The 12044-nt window shown below is 37.9% G+C and overlaps 1 protein-coding gene across 5 annotated transcripts in view; it reads left to right on the forward strand.

Moving 5' to 3' along the window:
- Nucleotides 1–12044, forward strand: part of LOC111161943 (aryl hydrocarbon receptor nuclear translocator) — a 73135-nt gene that overhangs the window by 30711 nt on the left and 30380 nt on the right. For 4 of the 5 annotated variants that reach the window (XM_022526013.1, XM_022526014.1, XM_022526015.1 and 1 more), the window contains exons 3-6: nt 794–838; nt 6236–6280; nt 9428–9472; nt 11545–11758. In XM_022526013.1, the coding sequence (XP_022381721.1) occupies nt 794–838; nt 6236–6280; nt 9428–9472; nt 11545–11758 (349 nt within the window). Of the gene's footprint in view, nt 1–793; nt 839–1819; nt 1842–6235; nt 6281–9427; nt 9473–11544; nt 11759–12044 lie in introns of those variants that run through there. The other variant, XM_022526018.1, reaches the window with a different exon arrangement.

The following is a 12044-nucleotide window of genomic DNA, read 5'->3' on the forward strand; positions in this document are numbered from 1 at the left end:
CTTCATATGTAATCCATCTAGAGACTCATAATGTTAGGTTATAAGGCTAGTAGAGATGCCAAGAGTGATCACTGGGATGAGGTGGTAATATTTTGGTTCAGTAGAATAGAGATTAATAGGAGATTGGCCTACCTTGTTACCTGTAATCTTCCCTAATCCCCTGAAATGAAAGTCACTGCTGCTTTCACTGAATGTCTTATAGCATATTGCTTATGCTCCTCACATGGTGCTTTCCTATTCTCATTTGTTTTGTATTTGTATTTGTCTGGGTAGAGAGTCCCTTGAGGGTAAGTCTCTTGTTTTCCTCTCATCTAGCAAGTCTTTAATGTAGCAAATGCCACATGTTTATTAGATGTGTGATGTAAAGAATCATTGATGAGTAACCTTATGAGATCTTAAATTGGTCTCTTTTGAAACATCACCGTTTTGGAATATGTTTCAGAAGTCTAGTAACATAGTTTAGACTATAGAATTGAAAAATGGACCTGACTTAATAATTATTTTATTTTCATTTTTGAATGGATTCCTGTTTCTTTGGTAGAGGTTGTACTCTGATATAAAACTTTGGTAAAGGTGGACTGCCAACTTGGGAAAATGTTAGGTAGCATAGACTCTTTTGATTGCCCAGTTTGGTAAAAGGGGGAAGTCACATATCTTCATTTGACTTCTGTCCGCTTCCTGTTTTCCTTCTTCCATTTGGGTGGGTGTTCAGATAACTTGTGGGTTGAGAATTTTTAATGTCTTAGTGTTCTGTGTCAGTGAGCTTACAGTATTTATTGTTGGCTTTACCCAGGTTGGATTTTGATGATGATGGAGAAGGGAACAGTAAATTTTTGAGGTAAGATTTTAAATTTTTTTCTCTAGATTACTGATATTAAAAATTAGTTCATGATCTTTATATTTCTGACTTGCAGTATTTTTGTCCTTAGGCCTAAGGTGAGTGCTTTATCCTAAAACTAAAGTTTCCCATTATACCTCCTATAAAGTTTTCAAACATTTTTTTAATGGTTCTAGTGAAGAGAGGGCAGAGAATTTCCAAAACTCTCTGTTACAGTTAGTTGCTGTGTGGTTTTAAAACAACAATTTATTATTTATCACAATGCTGTGGATTGACTGGATGGTTATTCTGTCTTCTTTGTAGTCTTTTATCCTTAAGGAGGTCAGACTGAGTTTCTTTATTATTATTATTATTATTTTTAAAGATTTTATTTATTTGTTTATTTGACAGAGATCACAAGTAGGCAGAGAGGCAGGCAGAGAGAAAGAAAGGGAAGCAGACTTCCCGCTGAGCAGAGAGCTCGATGCGGGGCTCGATCCCAGAACCCCGGGATCATGACCTGAGCTGAAGGCAGAGGCCTTAACCCAATGAACCACCCAGCGCCCCAGACTGAGTTTCTTTATATGCCAGTGTCTACAATCTGAAGGGCGAGTCCCATTCTAAATGCTCATCAAGCCTCTGCTTTGTATTGACATTTGCTAGTGTTCCATTGGCTAAAACAAATTTTCTGTCCAAGTCCTGAGTCAGTGTGTTAGGAGGCTAAGGTGTAATTCATTGGGGGGGTCATTAATGTACTTTTCATACTTTCTCATACCTGTTGACTTCTACAGAGCAAGAATTAGAATTTGTATCCTTGAATGATGAATCTTCTGGAGCACTGAAAATGGACTTTTTGATACATTGATGGAGGAGTTCTTTCAGAGAAGGGAAATATTTATTCCTGTTAAAGACCCATTATTTGGCTTTGTTTCTAAGTAAGGAAAACAGTAAGAGTCAAAGAAAGGAAGATAATCTTGACCGCAACCTGCCATTTGTCCTTTGCAAAGTTGAAAATATTACCTAGGTGGGTCTATGTTGTTGAGTAACAAATATTTAATAAAGAAGCCCTATTTTAAAAAAGCCATTATTTTATTATGTGAATGTCCAGATTTGATTTGTCTTATTAACTAGATCTTAAAAAGTAATATATTTTATAAGTTTTTAAACAGTGCGAAGTTATGTGTAGTTCAGGCCTGTCTTCCTTTCTACTTTAGGCCCTTCCCCTTAGACAGCTACAGTTTCCAGTTTATTGAGTATCCTTCAGAAATATTCAGTACATATATAAGTGTATTAAAATGTATATGTGTTACATACATTCATAATATGTCCTCGGTTTTTGTTTTTGCATGGAGGATGTCCATATTGTAAATTCCTTGCCATTGTTTAGTTTTACAATGCTTAAGTTGTCAAAGACATCTGGGTTTTTTTCTCATTTTAGTAATTTTTATTTAGGCTTATATTTCTCACTACTAACTCGTTGCTGAACCCTACCAGATACTCTTGAAAACAACTGTAACTTGGCTACCATAAAGAGGTAGTCGCAGAGCACTGGAGAATATAATTCTCCAAGAGAGCTTTTGAGACTTAGTGAGTATTAATAAATGTGAAGAGGGAAAGATATTTCAATTTGGGAGGAAGGTTAGATTTTTTTTTAAGATTTTATTTTTTTATTTGTCAGAGAGAGAGAGAGAGTGCACCCAAGCAGGGGGAACATCAGGCAGACGGAGAAGCAGGCTCCCTGCTGAGCCTGATTTTGGACTCCATCCCAGGATCCTGGGATCAAGCTTAGCATCAGTCTCTGCTCAGCAGGGAGTCTGCTTCCCCTTCTCTCTCTGCCTGCCTCTCTGCCTACTTGTGATCTCTCTCTCTCTCAAATAAATAAATAAAATCTTTTAAAAAATAAAATAGTTCTGGGGATTCTTCCAATTTGGAATCCCTAATTATAATTATAAATGCTATTGGTGGGACTGAATTGTGCATATGCATGGCATATAAGTAACCATTCGTCTTTCTTTTCTTTTTTTTTTTGAAGACTTTATTTATTAGAGAGAGAGAGAGACGAGAGAGGGAACATAAGCAGGGGGAGTGGGAGAGGGAAACGCAGGCTCCCTGCAGATCCCAGGACCCTGGGATTCTGACCTCAGCCAAAGGCAGATGCTTAACCGCCTGAGCCACCCAGGTGCCCCACCACTAGTCTTATTTATACTTCTCAGTTAGCTCTGGCCCTGAGTCACTGTCTTCATTTCCACAAAATCTAGTAGTCACAAACTATATGCAGATAAGTTCATTTGTTCTTTCTCCAGCCATAAAAAAAGACTATCACAAATCATTTTACCTAGTGGGTCATTATACCTGAGAGAGACATCACCAAATTTATCTTTTTTTAAGATTTATTTATTTTTTAGCAGTTGGAATTTTTCCTTTCTGGTCAGTGTGTGAAAGCCTTATTTGCACTGTATCCATAAGTCAGCACTAAATCTCCTTGGTGGATGCTACTTTTGAAAGTTGTAATTTATCATATGTTTTCATTGATTTGTTCAAATGTCATTTTGTTATATTCTCCAGACACCTAAAAAATCATTTTTTAAAAGATTTTTTTTCTTTATTTGACAGACAGAGATAACAAGTAGGCAGAGAAGCAGGCAGAGAAAGAGGAGGAAGTGGGCTCCCTGCTGAGCAGAGAGCCTGATGCAGGGCTCAATCCCAGGACCCTGAGATCATGACCTGAGCTGAAGGCAGAGACTTAATCCACTGAGCTACCCAAGCGCCCCTAAAAAATCATTTTTAATAATATCAAGGCTTTGAAACTCCAGGTGCATTGTCAGAGTTACTAGTGTTCACAGTAGTGCTCCTAAACCTTAATGTGTGTACAAAGCCATGTGGGGTTTCTTGTTAAGGTCAAGATTCCAATTCAGTAGGTCTGGACTGGCTCAGTTGGTAAAGCATGTGTCTCTTGATCTTGGGGTTGTGAATTCAAGCCCCACAGTGGGCCTAGAGATTATGTTAAAAAAATGTAATTCGGTAGGCCTGGGATAGGGCCCAGGGCTCTGTGTTCTGATTCATTTCTGGAACCTGCTTCCAGCCAAGGATCTAGAAGACTCATTCTTGAGATTCAAAGTTAGTATGTAAATTAAGGTCTCTCTTTTCACTTTAGGTTACATGTTTTCACTAGGAGTTAGTAGCATCTGATTTAAAGCATATTTCGTGTCCTAGGAACAAACCATTTGTGCTTGAGCTGGAATTCAGTTACATTTCCATGGATTTGCCCATTCTTCTTCTGCTCTCCTGTTAATTTCAAAATCTGAAAATTCTTGAGGTTGGATTAGTTGAGGATTTACAGCCGGTAAAGGAGCAGTATAAATTTTGACTCTAATGTAATAACTGGTTTAACTGCAGCTTTTGTGAGACTTACCTATCTCCCAAAAGCACTTTCTGCCCAAAGTTGATAGATCTTTGCTATGTCCTGTGGCAGTGAGAAGAAAATTTAGATCATCCAGAGAGTAGAGTAGTTTTTTTTTTTTTTAAAGATTTTCCTCCCGCAACAATTCCTGTAGTTTCCGTATTTAGCAGATATGATTTATTGGTTTATTAAGTACAAGTTGTTGGGATGAATGGATTGTGTTTTCTTGATCAGAGAGATAAAAAACATTGTTTAGGGGCGCCTGGGTGGCTCAGTGGGTTAAGCCGCTGCCTTCGGCTCAGGTCATGATCTCAGGGTCCTGGGATCGAGTCCCGCATCAGGCTCTCTGCTCAGCAGGGAGCCTGCTTCCCTCTCTCTCTCTCTGCCTGCCTCTCCGTCTACTTGTGATCTCTCTCTCTGTCAAATAAATAAATAAAAATCTTTAAAAAAATAATAAAAAATAAAAATAAAAAACATTGTTTATGTCATAATTTAAAACTATCTCTTAAAACTTTTTGTGCATCAAAGAAAACAGTGAAAAGATAGCCCATGTAAGGGAGAAAATATTTGCAAATCATGTATCTGATAAGAGATTAATATCTATAATATATGAAGAACTACCACAACTCAATAAAAAAAAAACCTGATTAAAAATTGGCAAACCATGGGGCGCCTGGGTGGCTCAGTGGATTAAAGCTGCTGCCTTCGGCTCAGGTCATGATCCCAGGGTCCTGGGATTGAGCCCCACATCGGGCTCTCTGCTCAGCGGGGAGCCTGCTTCCCTTCCTCTCTCTCTCTGCCTGCCTCTCTGCCTACTTGTGATCTCTGTCTGTCAAATAAATAAATAAAATCTTTAAAAAAAAAAAATTGGCAAACCACTTGAATTGACGTTTTTTCAAAGAAGATATGCAGAAGGCCAACAAACATATGAAAAGATGTTCAACATCACTAATCATTAGAGAAATGCAAATTGAAACAACAATGAGATACTACTTTACATCCATGATGATGGGTACCATCATAGAAATAGAAAATAAGTGTTGGGTAAGGATGTGAAAAAGAGGGAACCCTTGTGCACTATTGGTTAGAATGTAAATTGTAAATTTAACCACTCTGGAAAACAGTATGGAGATTCCTCAAAAAATCAAAAACAGAATCACCATATGATTCAGCAACCCCGCTTCTGGTTATAAATATCCAAAATAATTAAAACAGGGTCTTAGATGTTTGCACACTCATGTGCACTGCCTCATTTTCACAAAAGCCAAGAGGTGGAAGCAACCAAATATCTATTGACAGATGAATGCATAAAGAAAATGTGGCATATATGTCCAGTGGAATATTGTTCAGACTTAAAAAGGAAGGAAATCCTGACATGTGCTACAACATGGATGAATGTTGAGGACATTATACTAAGTAAAATAAGCCAGTCACAGAAAGGCTATATGATCTCACTTACATGAGATATCTGAAGTAGTCAAAATTAGAGACAGAAAGTGCAGTAATGGTTACTAGCAACTGAGGGTCAGGTGGGGAGCAGGTGGGAAGATGATGTTTAGTGTATATAGAGTTTCAGTTTTGCAAGATTAGAAAGTTCTATACATCTCTTGTACAACAATGTAAATACAGTTAGCACTACTGAATTGTACTCTAAAAATTGGTTAAGATGGTAAATTTTGTGTTCCATGTTTTTTTGCCATAATTAAAACATAACTATCCCTAACCTCAGAGTAGTGTTGACCAGGCAGTCACCTGTGCCCACATGAGATCATCATCCTTTTTTTTGGAGTGTCTGATAAGTAAGGGTAAAGGAGAATATCAGAATCCTGACAAATAATAGTCATGGGTTTCTTAAGTTCTTTTGGATGGTATTACTATCTCTTTTGCTTTGTGATGCTTTTCCATTGGCTTTTTTTTTCCCCCCTGTTGAATATTTTTACTCCTTTCTAGTTTTCATTTCAGATGAAGTAGATATAACAAGTATAATGCTTTGGGCTAACCTTATTTTTCTTCTTTAGGTGTGATGATGATCAGATGTCTAATGATAAGGAGCGGTTTGCCAGGTAATGTAATAGAGCATCTTGGGCCGTGTTGTGGGACCAGGCAGCTCAGGCGTATGGAGTTTAATTTGATCTCATTAGGAGTTAATTTCTCTGTGCAGTCTTTTTCACACTCTGAAAGCTGACAAAATTTAGTATGACAGTTACTGTTTATGTTCAGGTAACATGGCTTCAAACTAATGGCACAATTTACACAACGTTTTTATGTATTTGATAGGCAGCTATACAGTGTGCTTGCTGGGTGTCCACAGGAACACAAGTTCTGGATTTAATGGTTGCATTTATTATTAAATGGTTCCACAAACTCTGTACAGACAATAGTTTTCCTTTAAAAATTACAACAGGAACAATTTTCGTGGAGATGAATTTTGATTGCAATAAATTTATTTAAATTTTATTAAGATTATGAAAAATGCTTTGCTTTTTATTTATAAATCCTTCTCAACTCAGATGTACAAAGTTGAGGATTTATAAATAAAAAGCAAAGTATTTTTTTTTGAAAGTTCATTCTGTATATTTTAAACAGTAAGTTAGTTTGTTTTTTAAAAATGGAGTTTGTAGCCACCTTAGAAAAATGAATAATCAAAAATCCAGAGCTTAACTGAGTACTTATATTTATTGTGGATGTTGCTAGTCTGGGGACTATACTTTGAGAACCACTGATGTAGAAGCCTGAGAAATACCAGTCATAGTAGCTTATAACTGTCTGAAGCAGTAAGATGCCATCATGGGCTTTGAATAAAAGATTTTATTTTATTTAATTTTTAAAAGATTTTATTTATTTATTTGACAGAGAGACAGCGAGAGAGGGAATACAAGCAGGGGAGTAGGGGAGGGAGAAGCAGGCTTCCCACAGAGCAGGGAGCCCAATGTGGGGCTTGATCCCAGTACCCTGGGACCATGACCTGAGCCAAAGGCAGATGCCCAATGACTGAGCCACCCAGGCGCCCCTGAATAAGAGATTTTAATAAATAAAATGCATATGGGATTTTCTCTAATAGCAGTGTATAAGATTGATTAAAGAGAAGCACTATAGTCAGGGAGATAGATGCAAAGGTGAATAAGAAGATAGCTATCAAATCATGAGTGCCTGGGATAGAGTGGAGGCAATGGCAATAGGAAAGGAATGAATTTAAGAGATTTTCAAATAATTTATTTATTGAAATAGATACTTATAAATACTTTAGGGTATAAACCATCTCTAAAATGAGAAGTTAATTATAGATATTTGGGGAATAGTTTTTCAAGCTGCACTGGAAAGTCAAGGCGTCATGGGCACCTGGCTGGCTCAGTCAGTAGAACATGTAGCTCCTATTCTTAGGGTCCTGAATTCAGGCCCCACATTGGGTTTTGAGATTACTTAAATAAATAAATTTTTAAAAAAATAAAAAGAAAAGAAGAATGGCAGTCAAGTCATCAGATAGATAGTACTGGTCATGCAGGTTAACAGTTTTTTTTTTTTTTTAAGATTTTTTTTTTTTTATTTATTTGACAGATCACAAGTAGGCAGAGAGGCAGGCAGAGAGAGAGAGGAGGAGGAGGCAGGCTCCCTGCTGAGCAGAGAGCCCGAATGCAGGACTCGATCCCAGGACCCTGGGATCATAACCTGAGCCGAAGGCAGAGGCTTTAACCACTGAGCCACCCAGGCACCCCGGTTAACAGTTTCTTGATTAAAATTCCAAAAAGTCTCTATGAAGACATGACCTGAATTATTTTAGTTTTTATTTGTCCTACTTAATATAAATATTTAGACATTCACGTATTTCACTTAGAGATACTAGAGTGGTTAAAGGATTATGGATTTGTAATAGTAGGAGTAGTAATAATAGGAATTTTAGATATTTAAGTTTCTTTCAAACAACTTATTCCTGTAAGAGATGAAGGGTAGGTGGGAGGGGGGCAGAGAGAGGGGGGGAGAGAGAGAGAATATGAATTCTAAGCAGTCTCCACACCAAGCACAGAGCCTGTTGTTGGGCTCCATCTCACCATCCTAAGATTGTGACCAGAGCCAAAACCAAGATTTGGACCCTTAACTGACTGCGCCACTCGGGTGCCCCTGTACATGTCACTTTTAATAATGAAATATTAGTGTTTTAGCCTGTTCATATGTCATACTTAGATGTTTCATTTGAGGCTTCTTAATCTATATTTATATCTCTATATATATTGTTTTTAATGGAATTGATACTGACATACTGGCCTACCAACACCTTGATGTTTCTTCAGTTGCCACCAACTCTTATAGTTTTCAGTTTTCCAGAAAAATTTAGTGGTAATCCTTTGTAGCCCCCTCCAGGGCAGGGGGAGTTGGCACTGGGGATCCAGTAGTTTTAGGGCTTTACTGCAAAGAAATGGGAGAGTGAATAAATAGAAATTTACTACTTCAGTATCAAACCAATGATAGGGGATGTGCCAGAAACCTAATTCTTAAGTTTTATTTATGTAATTTCGGTTATGTTGTCTGTGAGTGCATATTTGTGTGTCTGCATGTTACAGAGAGATTGTATTTGTGATAATTTGACATTCTTATCATGATTTACTCTTTGATTTTTTTTCATTATAGGATAGCATATGTGGGGGCACCTAGGTGGTTGAGTTGGCTAAATGGCTAACTCTTCATTCATGATCTCGGGGTCCTGGGATCGAGCCCCGTGTCAGGCTCTGTGCTATTCTCCTCCTCCCTCTTTGCATCTTCCCCCCACCTCAAATAAATAAATCTTAAAAAAATAAAAAAAGAATAACATATGTGGGTATTACTTTATTTCCAGATTGGGAGCAATGTGTGAGAATGTATTCTCTTGTTTGGTTCTTGTTCAAACTATATATTGTTGGTCTCTACAGAGATTGATTGGCAAAATACTTTCTGTATTCAGACTACGTTAATTTATAATGAATATTGGCCTTGATTTTATGTCAACCTTTGTCCTGTAAGTTACTTTTTCTTTATCCTAACAAATGGCTTTGTAAAGTTATGAGCAAGATTCCTGTCCATATTTTAATTTTCCCTTCTCTGCATCTATTTTGTTCTATTTCCTTTTTTCTTTCCTTTCCCCTCTCTACTTCCTTCCATCAGTCTATCCATCCATCCATCTTTATTTTTTTCTTTCTTTTTATTTTAATTTTAGCTTAGTTCATTAATTCTATTTTTAGGTCGGATGATGAGCAGAGCTCTGCGGATAAAGAGAGACTCGCCAGGTAGGAGAACAGTGTCTTTCAGCATCATGAAGCAGATGATGCTGCTTTTTCCTTTTTCTTACTCTGCTCTTTTCTTCCCCCCTTCTTTTTGTGTTTTTCCTTATCTGTGGCAAGAGAGGACAAGATTTTTTAGAAGTTTGTGTGTAACAGGAACTTTGGCCTCCCCCATCAGAAAGTGGGTGAGTTGAGGGATTTACTAAGGAATTTAAGAAATTGCTATTAGTTTTATAGTTTCTCTTTCTTTCTTTATCTCAGCACTGTTTCACAGAGTAAAAGGCTTTAGAAGCAGGGTAGTGGTGCCAGTTGGTGTTTTAACAGGGGCATACTTTTTTATCAGAAGACGAATAAATATATCTATGTTTGCAGTTGGTTCCCAATATTTAGGCCTTAGCATTTATTCCATACCTCTCTAGAAAGCATACCCTTTATCTTCCTATGTAGACTCATAGGCTAGATTACTGTGTTATAGCAGTACTGGTCCTGCTTTGGTGATTGAATCTTTTGTGGTTTCCCAGAAAAGTTTTAGCAGCCATGATATGGCTTTTTAAAAAAAGCAGCCTTCTGGATTTTAGTGTCAGAGGTCTGTTAGATACTAGGAAGATGGGTGCTTTAAGTTTGGGAAAGTAGAATGTTAAAATATGGACTCATGTGGTAAGACCTTTTTGCCATTTGGAAGGGAGACTCTAGAGCTCTCTTTGGAGACTGTCGTCACTAAGGTAGAAATACTAGGATACTAATGATATACCCAAATTTTTCTGTTTTCTGGCTTCTGTGATTTGGGACCACTCAGTGAGAGATAGATCATTGATACCAATATGTGTTTTTACTACTTTCTCCCGTCATCTCATTACCGTTTTCAGCAGGACCACAAACTCATTTTGTTGTCATTTCCTGCTAACTCTTTAACTTTTCAGAAAGCTGATATTGTATGGTATGGTGGGAAAACCATTGCATTAATTGGGAATGAGTGCTGCCTTTGGGAAAGTCATTTAGTTAACTTCTTAACCTTTGTTTGCTCTTCTCATAGATTTATGTTAGACCAGTTGTTTTTACTTTTCTTTTTTGTTTTTGACAAATAACTTTTATTCCGGTAGGACCCTTAAGTGGTAATGGAAGCAAATAAAAAGGATAAAGCAAAAGCTGCTCAAGGAGAAGCAGAAATGCAGCACATTGTTTGGTTCTGTCTTTGGCGCATCCCTGCGAAAGACACTGAGGAACTATGGGGCTTTTCAGAAATCCAGCTTGAAAACTACTGGATTATTATTTTTAATAATGATAAGATTTTGTTCTGATATTGAGGAAATCAGCACTGGAGATGTGATCCACTTACCCTGTTGAGATCCAAATTGTCTGTTTTCAGGACTTTTCCTCCCCACTCCACTTTTATTTTCCAATTCATTTTGCTCCAGTGGGGGACCCAGAAGTGACCTCTGCTAGATGATATCTTAAAATCTCTTGAGCTCAGTATACTGGCACCACATCCAAATAGAGAAGGTAGGACTTTATTAGTGAGATGAGTAAAACTTCAGAATCTTCCAGTTCTTCCTTCTAGTGTTAAGAGAGAAGCTTGGAACAGACAACATTTTATAGACCAAAGGAAAGTGTACTATCAGTGCTTTTATCAGCTGTGGGGCACTATACTTGGGTTGGAAAAAACTAGTCATTTTATTTTCAGCCTTAAAAGTTGAATTAGTAAACATGGAGTCAGCCAAGCCAAGATTATTTGTCTCTCGGGAACTAAAGTGAATAAAATCAACATCTTTTAAGACTATCACTTCTTAAAACACTTTTTCTTTTCTTTTATTTGGGGGAGTGGTAATTTACATAGAAAGTGAGGTTTCCAGGACATAGGGAGAATTGCTGGTATCTGGTTATTCTCTGCCTTGTTGGTTTCTATTCCATGCTTGCTCTGCATGAGAATGTTGGCAAACTTGACACTACCCTCCGAGACTTAAGCCCTCCTAAATCAAACAACTACATTTCTTTAGCAGCTTTCTCCGTATTTATATCACTCTTCCCTGCTCCCAAATGGCCAGATGTGACCACTGGATGGGGCTTCTCTCTCCACGCAGGGAAAATCATAGTGAAATTGAACGGCGGCGACGGAACAAGATGACAGCCTACATCACAGAACTGTCAGACATGGTGCCCACCTGTAGTGCCCTGGCTCGAAAGCCAGACAAGCTAACCATCTTACGCATGGCAGTCTCTCATATGAAATCCTTGCGAGGAACTGGGAATACATCCACTGATGGCACCTACAAGCCTTCTTTCCTCACTGATCAGGTCTCTGGGATGTACAAATCTGAGATCTAGAATCTTAAAAATTTCAATCTTTTGGGGGTATATGACCATAATTCTTTTTTCTTTTTAATTTATTTATTTGACAGAGAGAGGTCACAAGTAGGCAGAGAGGCAGGCAGAGATGGGGGAAAAGTAGACTCCCCGCCAGGCAGAGAGCCTGTCACCGGGCTCAATCCCAGGATCCCAAGATAATGACCTGAGCTGAAAGCAGACACTCAACTGACTGAGTCACCCAGGCCCCTAGATGACCATAATTCTAACTAGTGCC

Source organism: Enhydra lutris, unplaced genomic scaffold (assembly GCF_002288905.1).
Source record: "Enhydra lutris kenyoni isolate GAN:26980312 unplaced genomic scaffold, ASM228890v2 scaffoldscaffold88, whole genome shotgun sequence".
Taxonomy (NCBI): Eukaryota; Metazoa; Chordata; class Mammalia; order Carnivora; family Mustelidae; genus Enhydra; species Enhydra lutris.